The following is a 15,223-nucleotide window of genomic DNA, read 5'->3' as shown; positions in this document are numbered from 1 at the left end:
GCACTAACTGTATGTCGCTCTGGATAAGAGCATCTGCTAAATGACTTAAATGTTAAATGTAAATAACAGTGTGGTGGGCATTTTCTTTGCCAGTAGTGTAATGGTAAATAACATGGAACTAATGATATGTTAGGAAATCACTGGTTCTGAACTGGGCTAATTATCACTGTCACTGACTATTTACCCAGCTCTCCTTGTGAAAAATGGTCAACAAAGGCACATTTTCCCCAGATAGAGCCAAACATAAGGGCTCATCACCCCCTCTTCATCCCATATTTAGCCTGCTCTTACTGTCCAGTCAGCAAATAGAGAAAAATCACCCACATTATCAGTTTCTTCGATCACACAATCATACTCAGAACACTCAAGACTGCAACATTTTTTTATGTCTTCCTCCAGTACTAATGAGCAAAATGTGTTTCTTTACCCAAATAAAGAAACTCTACATCAGAGCATAATCAGAGGTTGTAGACTAGAGACAGAGGAGTGGATAGGTGGGTTGATGAGGATGACGACAGTGGGGTTCAGACAACTAGTATTAAAAAGCAATGTCTATACAGATCATTACAGCAGATAGTTCAATAATCACTCCGAGATCAAGGAAGGCAACCCCAAACGTAACCATTTATGATCATCAACAGTATTTCTTACGTCTTGTCGCTAAAACCACTTCCAATTTGTGCCAAAGTGAAGTTATACTCACCACATACTTCCACATTGTCTCTCTGCCACCGTTCGCCTCCATATTGTCTCAATAATATGGAATGTTCATTTTAAATGCTAAAGGGAATGTGTTTTGGAGGTCAAGCAAGGAATGAAAAGGTATTTTATTTTTTACATTTCATCTTTCAATATTTTTTCAACACCATTTTGCTTCAGTGTTATGATTAAAAAAAAGTGATCCAGCACGTAACTAATCATTTTATCTATTTAAGAGTGATGACACAAATGTGTTATAGTTAATCAATCCCTATGAATGTTAACATCGTCATCAATGTCGGAAGTGATAGCATTGTCGTCTGTAAAGAGGGGTTGGTTGTACATGTGCTTCACGGCTGAATTGCATAAATGGAACTGAAACCTTGGACCCCTAAACACCTGCCTCCCCCTGACCAGAGGGGAAATGGAAATCCGATTAATGATTGGTTGAAGGAAACAGGAAGCATAGCCTGATTGGCTGATGCGTTAACCACAGAAGGTGTGATAAATGCCTTTCTCCCTCACGTTCGCTATTATGTTTATTTATCATTTGCATTCGCTGGAAATCAGAAATCAACCTGGTTGTTGGCAAACTTATTTGAATACGCTCACTGGTCATGAGGATAACCAAATCGAATAACAAGCTGCTCCCTGCAATTGGCTGAAGGAATGCTCCAGATAAAGCAAGCAGTCCTCTCATTGGCTGAAGGAAGAAACCGCTAAAGCTGTGATTGGCGGATTGGAAAAATATGGGTGAGGTTGGCATCTCGGTCTACTTTGTGGTTTGGTTAGCTGGTCGGTCGATCAGTCAGGTAGGCATTGCAAAGGGGAGGCTGTTTCGAGTGCTGTCCCTCTATCCAGCGATCTCTGTACAAGTAGTGACAAGCTTCTTGCCATCCCAGACAGTCTTGAACTGCTCAGGAACAGGGATCTCAGTCTAAGAGAGAGACCAAGGAGAAATGTTTGTAATACATGTGATGATAAACTGTTACATAATTGCCTTTATAATGCCAATTAGATAGACAAGATTCCCCCATAGATGTACTCACATAGTCTCCGTCTTTGCCAGGTACCAGCACGTTCATCTCTGAGCTCTTGGCACTGACGATCTCACACTCCAGTGAATCTTTGCTCAGGTACACGTGGCAACCGTCAGTCTTATTGATGGAGATGGTGGGCACCTTGCCCAAGACCTGAACACACCAGAGGGTTAAGCGTGATTCAACTATGATGAAATAATCTGTTGGGTACTGTGCAGAGATAAAACAGCCATAAAAGTTTAGATAACATGCAAAGTCATCTGTAAAATGTCACACCCGCAATCAAACTGGAAACTTGTAATATGTAAACGATAAATCAGACAAAAGCTGATATGATCTGTTGTCACCGTTGTGTGATATCACCATGTTCATTGCCTTTGAATGACCAGCCCCTTTCACACAGTGTCCATTTTCGCATTAATCGATTTTAGAAATACACACCTGGACCTTCACGTCTCTGCAGTTGATAATCTCTACAATGCCCACGACATCGTCAAAGACCAGACCCAGTTTCTTACAGTTGTCTGCAAGAGAGGAACCATATTAACAAATGCCCTTTGTTGCCTTTTTACTTTAAATGTGTCCATGCACGAACACACACGGACAGACACACATGGGTACGCCCTTACCTAAAGTGATGGAGTTTATCTTGCCCTTGATCTGCAGGGTGCTGTTGTTACACTTGAAGGCGTAGACCACCTGCTTGAGCTCTGTGTCACTGATCACCAGGCCCTGGGCACCCTCATGGTTCTCCTATAGGTCATTACACAGAGGAAGAGAGGTTAGGGGTTAGAGAGGAAATACACTCCACTCCTGAAAATGCAATGGTTCAGGACTGTTGTGATCAGTGCATGCGAAACCCGTGCATTCAGTTTTCAGGGGCAAACCAACAGCCCACTTACCTGAAATGTGCCCATCATTTATTTTATTTTATATTTCTTTATTTAACTAGGCAAGTCAGTTAAGAACAAATTCTTATTTACAATGACGGCCTACCATGAGTTCACTGTAGTTGAAACTCTGCTTATATAGTAGATTATTTCATAGTAAACCAAGTGGTTTATAAATATAAAGCCTTTAAAATTTTCCCATGATGTACCAAGTAAACAAAGCCAATATTTATGGCTGCAAACCAAAAGGAGTCGTGCACACCACTGTTTGGAAACACTGTTGTGTTACCTAACGTTACATGTGTTGGGAAATGAGGAAATAGCAAGCATTTTGTTTGAAATATATGTTTGAGGTGTTTTCTTTTTTCTTTTTTTAAAGTGTTTTATTCTCCAATTTATGCTTTGGCCACAAATACGAGTATAGGATAAGTCAACAACATTATTTGGGTATGAATTAACAGAATATGAACTTTTAAAAGTGAGATTTTCACTCGACAGTTACTTTAAGGGGCTGTGGAGAGAGAACATTGCCTATAGGAATCTTTTTCCTATAGGAGGAACTGACGGTCGGAGAAGCAGATGTGGTGCACTGACGAAGCGTTCTAACACACTGTTACCACCGTATACCAGCGTAAACTACTTGACAAGGACCAAAATCTCACCACTTTCCACTTTTTGCCGTCAAGTTCCAGAACGGGGGGCAGCTTGCGAGAGGGGGTGGGGGTGGCGGCTGTCTTGGGGGAGCTGAAGGACTTGGGCCCTGTGCGCACCGGACCGGTCTGGGTCCTCAGGTTGGGGTTCTTGTGAGTCATCTGGTCTTTGGGCACGTGCTTCAGGCCTAGGGACAAAAAGTAAAGGTAGGAAGGAGAGGGGAACACAAATATTGACATATTTGTCATTTACCAGACACTATTATCCAGAGTAACATACAGTAAGCGCAAATATACTATAAGATGGGTGCGACATGGTGCTACTGTGCTGGTAGACAAGGAGAAATGCCCTTACATAATGGGAGGCTCTGTATAATGAATGTAAGGCCTGGGGTCAATTTGCTTCTCGCATTGTATTATTTTCTTTATTCAACCCAGTAAGTCACATTGAGATTTACATATTTTTCAAGTGAGCTCTGTATGTTTCAAAGTACTTCTTAATCAATTGAGCTTCTGATTCTTGAGAACTTTTGATGATGCATATTTCGACGCGTACCCTTGGTGATGTCAGCTCCCTTGTTGAGGGAGGCGAAGAGGGCGTTACGGGTGTCAGGCCCCTGGTCTCCGCCACCGCCAGATGACCCGCTGAAGTCCATGGGAGGGGGAGGAGGGCCGGGGGGAGGAGGAGCGCCACCGGCAGGGGGAGGGGGAGCTGCAGAGGCCGAGGCTACTGGACCCTGGAATAGACAAAACAGACAGCACATCGGTTATATACATCCCTAGACATGGTCATTTCCTGTTCTTAACAACTGGGTCTAATTCAATAAGGCGCAATGTTTGGAACTGTGCAGATAGAAAAGGGCTGACAAGAAACCAACACATTGGTGGTTTTCCCATCGCCCTCTCTAGCACACACACAGCCTTCTTGTTGCACATTAAACCTAAGGCGGCACAGCGATGAAGAAGGCACAGTGATGCCGAAACCTTGGTGGTTTCTTACCCAATAAATTACTGGGAGTTTATTCATAGAGTGTGCGACTCTCTTTATTTGTTTTTATAACATAAAACCAAAGACATTACTTGACAACTGGGTGTGATATTTAGTAATGTGCTGATAGAAAAGTCAAGCAGAGCCCAGTTTGATGATTCCATATTCTGCATGACAGATCTTCATGCATGTTCGATAAACATAATTAGAACGTTTCTATTCGGAACCGTTCCACCTTCCTAAATAAGCCTATGTCATTACTTCACTCATATGGTAACGGTTAGGATCACCTTTCCCTACCCCCAGCACTAAGTCTGTTGTCTATGAGCAGCTGATGAAGTGTAACCCTCCTGTAGTGACATGAAAAGTAGAGCGAGAGAGAGAGAGAGAGAGTAGGGTAAAACGACTCACGCTCTTGCTCCAGGCCAGTCCAGTGGTGTGGTGCTGTTTGATGTAGTTCTGCAGCTCAGTCCAGATAGACAGGTAGGCCTTAACCCAGTCCACATGTTTCTGGTCCCTGAGGAGTAGGACACAAGGCAATTTAGTTTAGCACAACAGGAGGGAGACCAAAGGATGAAGAAAATATACAGTACTACAGAGGGGCCTTATCTTTTTTTTGTGTAATTTAGCAGACGCTCTTATCCAGAGCGACTCACAGGAGCAATTGGGGTTAAGCACCTTGCTCAAGGGCACATCGACAGATTATTCACCTAGTCGTCTCGGGGATTTGAACCAGCGACCTTTCGGTTACTGGTCCAATGCTCTTAATCGCTAGGCTACCTGCTGCCCACTTGGCAGTCAGAAAAAGGTTATAAGGACAACAAACAGCAGATGGTCCTTACTTCTCCTTGTAGTCCTTGAGCACACGGTTGGTGTAGAACTGGGCAGCATCCTGCATCTCTTTCACATAGGGACCTGGCTTAGGAGCCTGGAAGAGAATGAACGTCGCAGGAGAGTTATTGCTCTTCAAAACAGCCTGTGTGGACACAGCTCATGTGATGGCTTCCAATGGTTTTTAGATGCGTGCGTTGCATCCACTGGCATCCCAAAGTCTAGGTTTGCCTTTGTTCATTATTCATCAGATTACAATGCAGCAGTTCTCATTCATATTCATTACTCAAAATTATCATCATAATTCCAGAGTTTCAACACTGATGCACTGTTGCTAAAGGGACTGTTTCAATTTCACTGCCAAATCTCAGACTTCTACAGAATTAAAGACGTGTTTGTTTCCGGCAATTACACACCGCCAAAACACCCCACACACACACACACTCTGGTGGCAATGCCAAGCACCTCCCCTCCCTTCCCTCACCATGGCGACCCAGCCGAGGGCAGGAACGCTTTCGCTGATGGCCGAGAGGTGGTTGAAGAGGGGCGAGGAGCGGTTCTGCTCGCGGAACGTCTGCACCTGCTGGATCACTTTGGAGACAGGGGCCAGGAGAGCAGTCAAGGATGCCTATAGAGCGAAAATAACCATGACTTAAATCATAACATCCTAGAGATGCAAATAAAGGAATGTATTTGCACCTGACAACAAAATATAATCTAATCACCAACCAGGGTGGAATAACGTGCAATTAATTACTTAGAATAATATGTGGCAAGAGAATGTAGGAAAACCATGCCATTGGAATCAGTTGACCCAATTGCTACACTGCTGATTCATTGCCAATACATCTGTTAATGAGACAATTACAGTATATACACTGTTGAGTTGATCTAAATAATGACCTATTCTGCTGAAAACTATGTCATGTGTAGGGTCAAGGTGATTGCTGATGGGTGAACCAACTCACATCAGAGGGCTTCTGGGAGCAGGAGGAGGTTACCAGGAGCTGTCTCTGACATGAGAATGCCTGCTTCATCATGTCCGCCTGAGAGAGGGAGAGACAGAGAGAAAGGGATGAGAAAAGGTCCAGGTTTGGTTAATTGTATCACATCCACCAATAAGAATGACAGGAGACGCGAGGAACATTACTAGCCAACTTCTCCCTCTAGTGCAATTCAACTTACATGCTTCTGGACGTCGCCCCCTATCTGCAGGCTGAGGGTCATGTACTGGGCAACAGAGCCGGCGATGATGCCATCATAGGCCTCCACGTAAGCTGCCACGACTGCAAGGAATGGGTGGCAACAGGGAGAAATGTCAGAGATACCAGTGTTTATACACTGTTTGTTCTGCTTGTGAGTCATGTTTTAAATTTTACCTCCGTTATCTAAGACAAAACAAACTTTTACCGAACTAGTACTGTGGAAGTTTCTTTAGCATTATTAGGACCTGGACTCTCAATTCAGTCTCAGTCTTTCCATGATTTCTTGCATCCGTGTTTGCGTGAAACGGGCTGCAATATGAAATATCCTAGATTACCTCCAGAGCCTCCAGCAGAGCCACCGCCCGACACTGCCTCCAGACGACCCACAGCCACCTCCAGCCGCTGCACCAGACTTGCCAAATCTGCCATTCCTGGGGACAGACGACACTTCAGCTGAGGGGTTCAGTGGTCACTGCTTGTTTACTATAAAAGTATCACAAGCGGTCATTGACAGCAAGTGGTTTTGACTGAAGAATTCTGTGAACCATTTTTGCTTTTCATTTAAAGTTTTCATTGCATTAGTAGGCCAACTTTTCTCTGTATGTTAGTCTGTCTTTTGTCATTTTGTCAACTCATACATTGTCTATAAAAAAATAGGCAGCCTACTGCAATTTTGGCAATAGAAATCAGCGATTGTGGCCATAGATACAACAACCAAAAGGGGGAAGACAAGTTCTAACTTTAACCCAACTAGTGGTTAAAGCAGGGTTGGCCAAACCTTTTGGCTCAAGGGCCACATTGAGTTTTTGCAACAAAGTGAAGGGCCACATACTATATGCGTGACAAAACATGTGAAGCCTTTATTCATTTTCACATTGACACACAACTACTAGTGTACTGTAGGTGTACATATGCTTGCAGAATAATTCTAACCTTGTACCATCTCTACACCTTTTTGTTTCATTCAGTGAGCCATAGAACTGGTCTATTGTTGCTGTTTTGTACTTCTCCTTCAAAGCACTATCACATTGGATGTCGATTAGCTCCAATTGTGTGTCTGGTGGTGCTTTCTCACTGTCGAAAGACAGGGGGCATGATACAAGCTCTAGCTCAGTCTCAATCTTGGTGAAGTCTGAGAAGCGCCGGGAAAACTCAGCATGTAGGTCGATGAAAGTGCTACTGTATGTCTCATTGCGGCACTGCGATGTGGACGTGTTCAGTGCGGCCTGTGTCGGAAAATGAGCGAGAGACCGGCTGCTCATTTGTATTTGACGTTGGAATACATTTCATGCACAAAAACAACTTCCCTACAGTTTCACATTAGATCGTTCAGATGCCCCAATATGTCCACACCGAAAGCAAACTCGCCCAGCCAGTCTGTGTCTTTCAACTCGGAGAAGTCGTCAGCTTTACCAACAGTATCAAGGAACATACCTATCTCCCCTCTCAGTTCCCACACTGGGCAAAATACTTTCCCCAGGCTTAGCCAGCGCACATTTGAATGGTACAACAAGTCGTGGTGCTCTGCCTCTGTGTCACTGAGCAGCTTAATGAAGTTGACAAGTTTTACAACCACCTTGACAACATTTTCCAGCTTTAACACACCTTTACAAAGGGCTTCCTGATGAATAATACAGTGAAGAAATATCAATTCTTCTTGAGTTAGGGCTTTCTTCTTTTATTTGTCTTTTGTCTTTTTAGTAGGCCAATGTTTTTACCGGTTAGATTTGGTGATCCATCTGTTGTGACGTTTGTCAGTTTGCAGGCAGACACCCTGTCATATAAGTCAGAGCCCCTGGTTGTTCCCATCATTGATTCCATCGCAAGAAATTCCTGTTATTTCGAAGTTGTCATTTATTCCTCTGACCCACGACAGAGTCCACTTCTCATTTTCCCAGCACTCATTTTTCATGTCAAAAGTCGTCAAGCAATGAAATGGCTATGATGACTGAGCGCATTTTGAATCTGACTGTAGGCCTAAATTGAGCGCGATGCCAGGCTACAGCGCTATATATTGGAAGTTGTTTGTATATCACAGAATGAGTAATTGTAGGCCAAAAATCGTAACTCAAATATAATAATTAATACATTTTTAAAAATGTCTCGCAGGCCGGATCTCTGTGCATCCAAATGAAATTGTGTTTGTTGTCCGTAGCTTATGCCATAACCCCACCATGGGGCACTCTGTTCACAATGTTGACATCAGCAAACCGCTCACCCACACGACACTAACGTGGTCTGAGGTTGTGAGGCAGGTTGGATGTACTCCCACATTCTCTAAAATGACGTTGGAGGTGACTTATGGTAGTGAAATGAACACTAAATTGTCTGGCAACAGTACTGGTGGACCTTCCTGCAGTAAGCATGCCAATTGCACGCTCCCTCAAAACCTGAGACATCTGTGGCATTGTGTGACAAAACTGCACATTATAGTGGCCTTTTATTGTCCCCAGCACAAGGTGCACCTGTGTAATAATCATGCTGTTTAATCAGCTTGTTGATATGCCACACCTGCAAGGTCGATTGATTATCTTGGCAAAGGAGAAATGTTCACTAATAGGGATGTAAACAAATTTGTGCACAACATTTTAGAGAAATAAGCTTTTTGTACGTATGGAACATTTCTGGGATCTTTTATTTCAGCTCATGAAACATGGGACCAACACTTTACATGTTGTGTTTGTATTTTTCTTCAGTGTACTCTATATAGACCTCATGTACAACTAGGCTAATTGAATACAGCTAAATCTATACTCAACAACAGTCCTCTGTGTTGACAAAGTGGTAAGTGTTGTTAGATCTTCTCTACGGTTGTGAAATGCCCTTGCAGGAGTGCACACACAGACCCTATAGGCTGACATTGCATAATAGAAACCAGATACCCTGTTCATCGGAGTGACTGTCTCAGGTACTGTCACCTGAGTGGAAAGACAGACTTCATCCCATTAATGACAGTGGATCCATGTCGCTCTATTCTCCTGGGATAATCCCCTCACTATTCACTTTCCCAGAGCAAAGTATTGCTTGTGACATAGGGCGGGGTATGCAAAATGTTACCAAATGATTCAATGGCTTTTGATTTGTTTAGAGATAAACCTTTTAGCCTATATAATTCAAGGCCTTATTCATGCTTGAGAAACAAACATGTAGGCACACTTATTTTCTGTAGAGCAGATGACAATGGCAATAAGCAAACATCATTACATTAACCATTAAGAGAGACCAAAGAGAGAACAGGAATAATAAGCCATCTGGAAATATTTCCCGTCCTGTTGCTTGCTTGTCATGTTTGTGGTGCCAAGCCGGGCAGAGATGCAGTCTTGCTTTTGCATCTTCATTTTAGATGTCAAGAACATTTTGCTGCTTCAGAGGCAATAACTCATGCTAAGAAAAATGGTTAGCTCTACTAGTAAGGTGCTAGGGGTCAAGCAGACAGGTCCTGTCATTTGCCAAATAATGTTTAAAACCACAAGTAGGACCAGCAGGCTGGCCTACAGATATAATTGTAGTTGACGGAATGTTCTGTTGTGTATAGTGTACAGATTATCATTGATCGCTCATTAACGTTCTGTATTTACTGTCTGTATACAGTGCAGTCGGAAAGTATCAGACCCCTTTCCCTTTTCCACATTTTATGATGTTACAGCCTTATTCTAAAATCTATTAAATTACATTTTCCCCTCATCAATCTACACACAATACCTCATAATGACAAAACAAACAGGTTTTTAGAAATGTTTGCAAATTTATTAAAAATAAAAAAACAGAAATACCTTATTTACATAAGTATTCAGACCCTTTGCTATGACACGAGATTGAACTCAGGTGCATCCTGTTTCCATTGATCATCCTTGAGATGTTTCTACAACTTGATTGGAGTCCACCGGTGGTCATTTCAATTGATTGGACATGAAAGGCACACACATGTCTATATAAGGTCCCACGGTTGACAGTGCATATCAGAGCAAAAACCAAGCCATGAGGTCAAAGGAATTGTCTGTAGAGCTCCGAGACAGGATTGTGTCAAGGCACAGATCTGGGGAACAGTACCAAAAAATGTGTGCAGCATTGAAGGTCCAAGAACACAGTTGCCTCAATCATTCTTAAATGGAAGAAGTTTGGAACCACCAAGACTCTTCCTAGAGCTGGCCGCCTGGCCAAAATGAGGTGACCAACAACCCGATGGTCACTCTGACAGAGCTCTAAAGTTCCTCTGTGGAGCTGGGAGAACCATCTCTGCATCACTCCACCAATCAGGCCTTTATGGTAGAGTGGCCAGACAGAAGCCGCCACTCAGTAAAAGGCACATTACAGCCTGCTTGGAGTTTGCCAAAAGGCACCTAAAGGACTCAGACCATAAGAAACAAGATTCTCTGGTCTGATGAAACCAAGACTGAACTCTTTGGCCTGAATGCCAAGCGTTACGTCTGGAGGAAACCTGGCACCATCCCTACGGTGAAGCGTGGTGGCAGCATCATGCTATGGGAATGTTTTTCAGCAGCAGGGACTGGGAGACTAGTCAGGATCGAGGGAAAGATTAAACGGAGCAAAGTACAGAGAGATCCATGATGAAAACCTGCTCCAGAGCACTCAGGACCTCAGACTGGGGCGAAGGTTCACCTTCCAACAGGACAACGACCCTAAGGACACAGCCAAGACAACGCAGGAGTGGCTTCGGGACAAGCCGTTCGAACATCTCTGGAGAGACCTGAAAATAGCTGTGCAGCAACGCTCCCCATCCAACCTGACAGATCTTGAGAGGATCTGCAGAGAAGAATGGGAAAAAAATACAGGTGTTCTCAAATACAGGTGTGCCAAGCTTGGTGAAGTCTGAGAAGCGGCGGGAAAACTCAGCATCTAGGTCGATGAAAGTGCTACTGTATGTCTCATTGCGGCACTGCGATGTGGGCGAGGCTGCAATTGCTGCCAAAGGTGCTTCAACAAAGTACTGAGTAAAGGTTCTGAATACTTATGTAAATGTGATATTTCCATTTTTTCCCCAAACATTTCTAAAAACCTGTTTTTGCTTTATCATTATGGGGTATTATGTGTAGATTGAGGGGGAAAAAACAATTTAATCAATTTTAGAGTAAGGCTGTAATGTAACAAAATGTGGAAAAAGTCAAGGGGTCTGAATACTTTCCGAATGCACTGTATATAATTTGTCCATCTTTGTTTGGTTACGCCTCTGCATACATAACAAACCTTCCCCATGGGCATAATAAATAATCTTATCTTGTCAAAAATTAGGTCTCAGTGCACACCCTGCCTACCCTTGACCTAAATGTATGGGCTAGTGCCTGTAAAAATAGGCTCTACAAGGGCTGGTGAACACAGAGTTCAACTTTTTTTTTTACTTCCTTGTTGCCATATGTCAGTACAATGACTCAACCTAGGCCTGCTCCTGTGGTTAAAGCAAGGTGGGTCAACTTGTTGCTTATATGGACAGTTACGAAACAGTGCTTGAAGTGCACTTGGAAAGTAGGAAGACGTCTTCTAATTGCGCACTGCAGCTACCTGCGGTTGGAGGTCCTCCAAGTGATGAGCACCGGGAAACTATCCTGTCCAGGGACTGCATGTTTCAAGCGCGTTCTATTATTCAAGGGCCCATTGGCAATAACACATTGTTTCACTTTTCAGCATAGATGTCAGACCCTGTGAATGAGGCCGGATTTAAGTATGTTACACATCATTTATCCAACACACTAGGGGTAGACGTGCGTTCAGACATACTTGGGAGAAGGAGTTTAGGCGCAGTCTGTCTGCGGTGTGTTCTGGTCTAGGATAAAAAATAAATAGAGAAAACTTGTCATTTCTGCTTTAGTAAGGAGAAAAGTAGGGTAAATATACCCCGGCGTCTTGCGCCTACCGGCATCCAGAGTCATACACACCGTTTTGGGCTAGACAATGTTCAATCAAACTAGCGTGGCAAGCTAGCTAGGGAAACACCGCTAATCTTAACAAGCCGATGATAATGAGATTGGGAGTCGGCCGAGGTAACTATGTATAGTTAGCGTATGCTCGGTAGCTAGCTAGCAACAATTAAATAACTAACGTTAACTGTAGCGTATTCATTACGCCGATTCTGTTACAAAACCTTAATTAAAAGGAAGCGAACGAAACGTGATTTGAAACCTGAATTTGCCCAATACAAACTCTCGCTTTGCTCTGTTTGGTTCTTAAACGTTAACGGTTTCCATAGTGTATACACCCTGGTTTGACAAGAAAGAGTATGGGTTGGTTAACAACAACCTCAACTAACGATGTATCTAGGCAGCTCGATCCCATCCCTCTGTCTTTCGGCATTTCCTGTATTTTATTGTATACCCCTCCCTTGTAGTGTTGCACTAGTCTGCAAAAATGAAGAACTACACATTTGGGTCGCGTCGTTTTAACATACTGAAATGCATAACAATATTCCAATAATGCATCAAGGAATAATGTATAACTAATACAATTTGACATCAAACCAGCAATCTAGCTAGCATCACGCTAAATCATAACAATAATTTCTGAACGATTCATTCATGCAATGGGGTCGGAGGCGCATTATGACATGGACTATTGTGCACCTAAGACAATTTATAGAGGAGTAATATAAAGCAGCATAGGCCCACAGAGTAACAAAACCTCATCCTTACCTGCTAAATTGGACAAGCACTGAATAGGTCTTTAATCACGGTCAATTGTCTGTGGGAGCGTGCCGAGCTAGCAGACTTACTGCTCTGCCTATTCTTCCTGTATGAGCGAAAACAGACAGTACAGTATGAAGATAGGCTAAAACTGCTTCACCAATAGAAATCCCAGATCACACTTGTAGGCGATGTCATGGCGACGTTGGCTAGCTAAGCGCATGCGTAGAAACACGTAATCGTGGCTAACGGTCGTCTCGTGCCGAACTGCGCATGTGCATGCCGTCAAATCAAAGGTACTCCTTCGATATAAAGTTGTTTTTGACGAAAATGAAAACGTGTCAGTTTGCCACTTTCACAAGGTTGGAGTAATAACATGTTCAACTACTTAAGACATTGTCTCGAATCTAGGTTGTGCCTTTAGATTTCGAGAAAATTAACAACTAAGGAAGAATTGTTCACTTCTCTCATTGACTTCTCAAACCCCAAACCCTAACCTGGTCTGTTTCGCAAGCGTTCCCGGAAGTCTCTCTGGGTTTAGAAACTCTGTTGAATGAGTGTGGACGTTCCCAGCTGTCACCGCGCGGCGTTTCCGCTCTTATTCGCGCAACAATTCCTTTCCCTTATAAGGACAAGAGAGATATAGTGCAGATAAATGAAATAGAACACAAACACATTCTTCCTCTTATTCTGAAATTAAAATGTCCTCCCACTCTCTGGTCTCAATTGCAATTCAAAATATCTGTCATTGTTCCAGACACAGTATGGCCTCAATGCCCTATCACTGTTATAAATTGCTCACAACGTCATACTGTGGATGCGTTCGTAAATTCGCTCTGGCTATCTACTCCGATTTCAGAGCACTCTCGTCTGAGTGTGCCAGAGCGCAAAATAACTGATGAATTTACGAACGCTCAACATGAATATGGCCGGTGTCAGTAAACGTCGGCAAAAAAGCGTAATAATTTTTTTGCCAGCAGCACAGTTACAGACACCAACGCTCTGGATAACATGAAAACAGCCTAACCAGCTCTGCTAGGGCAAGTAAAATGGTCAGTGTGAGGTGTTCTCTCATTTGTGTCTGAAAGTAGCTAGCCAACGTTAGCTTGATTGCTGTTGTGAGGTCAGAACGCTCGGAACATCCCTACTCCTCGGCCAGAGCGTCTGATCGCGAAACGCTCTGAATTTACGAACGCCCAGAGCGCACTCTGGCACTCCAGGTTGAATTTACGAACACACCCTGTATATCAGCATCTGGTAGTAGGGTAGGCCTACTGATGTAACGTCCCATACTCACTCTACCCCTCAGCCTCACCACAATGTAACAGTCAGAACAATTTGGGGCCAGTTTTGACTACCTATGTAATGGAGGTGGTTCAGTCAACCACACTGGCATGATGAGTGATCTTACCAGTGAGACCTAAAGGCTTGTGTTAGCTCCACGGCTCGAAGCAATGTCTAGGCTTTACATCAGTGGGCTAACAGTCTTGTGGTGTACAGACAACATAGTTCAAACCTAGACAGTCACATTGGTGCCGTGATCCGGATTCAGTCAATTGATGCCACCTATCACGGGTCAAAGTGGAGAGGAGGCCTGCAGTGTGATGACCAACCTTTAACCTGAAGAGGTCAGGTCTAAGCTCAGAAGGTATCGAGATAGTCAGCTTCATTTTCAAATGTTTTTTATTGGCCAACAGTCTTGTTGAACCCGGGTTCAAACCCAGTCGCCAGAAACACACATACAGCCTATAGATCCCCACTGCCCTTCTCAGCTTATGCTGCCATAACGGCCAGCAAATATATTTCCTCAGTATAACAGCCAGTCCCCTGACTGCCATTAATGAACTGATTTGCTTGGTGTTAGTAGTTTCATAGGTTGCAACAAATGGGTTAATAAACATAATTGGTTGCAAGTAGTCTGTGTTAAATCAAACCAATCAAAATAGTTGAACACAGTGTTCCCCCCTAATTCTCATCTGAACATCTCTCTGTTTCAGGTTAGGGGATAACAAGACACAATCCAACTGAAATAATGGCAGTGTTTAAAAGTATTAGCAACAGACTGGCTGATCTACAAATCACCTTGCATCCAAATAACAGTGATCAGAGACTGTAGAATTGATACTTTCAAGCACCAATTTGTTTTTTAGCCCGCCCATTCAGATCTCTGATGGGAGTTAGATTTAAAGACATGCTCTGGAACTTTGGCGACTACTAACTATTTTTTACTCTTTATTTTTTAAACCTCCCGCTTTGGGCTGGATGTGTCAATGTGTAGTTCATACATG

General features: G+C 43.3%; 1 protein-coding gene across 3 annotated transcripts; it reads right to left on the bottom strand.

The window, feature by feature from the left end:
• Positions 1-368: 368 nt before the first annotated feature.
• Positions 369-13,093, bottom strand: LOC121586389 (adenylyl cyclase-associated protein 1). 3 transcript variants are annotated; one of them, XM_041903031.2, is made up of 14 exons: positions 12,945-13,093; positions 12,037-12,082; positions 6,639-6,734; positions 6,284-6,384; positions 6,067-6,144; positions 5,583-5,726; positions 5,110-5,195; positions 4,679-4,784; positions 3,836-4,016; positions 3,292-3,467; positions 2,369-2,492; positions 2,181-2,263; positions 1,749-1,892; positions 369-1,636 (listed from the first exon to the last, which is right to left on the bottom strand). In XM_041903031.2, the coding sequence occupies exons 3-14, from the start codon at positions 6,730-6,732 to the stop codon at positions 1,553-1,555; spliced, it is 1,401 nt and encodes a 466-aa protein (XP_041758965.1). In that variant the 5' UTR covers positions 6,733-6,734; positions 12,037-12,082; positions 12,945-13,093; the 3' UTR covers positions 369-1,552. The 3 variants fall into 3 exon arrangements, with proteins under 3 accessions (XP_041758965.1, XP_041758966.1, XP_041758964.1); XM_041903032.2 differs by lacking the exon at positions 12,037-12,082 and having other exon boundaries at positions 6,639-6,786; XM_041903030.2 differs by lacking the exon at positions 12,037-12,082 and having other exon boundaries at positions 12,945-13,092.
• Positions 13,094-15,223: the final 2,130 nt, after the last annotated feature.

Source organism: Coregonus clupeaformis, chromosome 17 (genome assembly GCF_020615455.1).
Source record: "Coregonus clupeaformis isolate EN_2021a chromosome 17, ASM2061545v1, whole genome shotgun sequence".
NCBI lineage: Eukaryota > Metazoa > Chordata > Actinopteri > Salmoniformes > Salmonidae > Coregonus > Coregonus clupeaformis.
This window is presented reverse-complemented; position numbering and strand designations above follow the sequence as displayed.

What these genes read in the sequence shown, in the direction of transcription:
- LOC121586389 (XM_041903031.2), bottom strand. Translation starts at nt 6,732, where the DNA reads ATGGCAGATTTGGCAAGTCTGGTGCAGCGGCTGGAGGTGGCTGTGGGT. An exon ending in CCCTCGGCTGGGTCGCCATG is followed by an intron (nt 5,196 to 5,582) that starts GTGAGGGAAGGG and finishes ATTCTCTTCCAG; the next exon opens with GCTCCTAAGCCAGGTCCCTA. An exon ending in GCAGAGACGTGAAGGTCCAG is followed by an intron (nt 1,893 to 2,180) that starts GTGTGTATTTCT and finishes TGGTGTGTTCAG; the next exon opens with GTCTTGGGCAAGGTGCCCAC.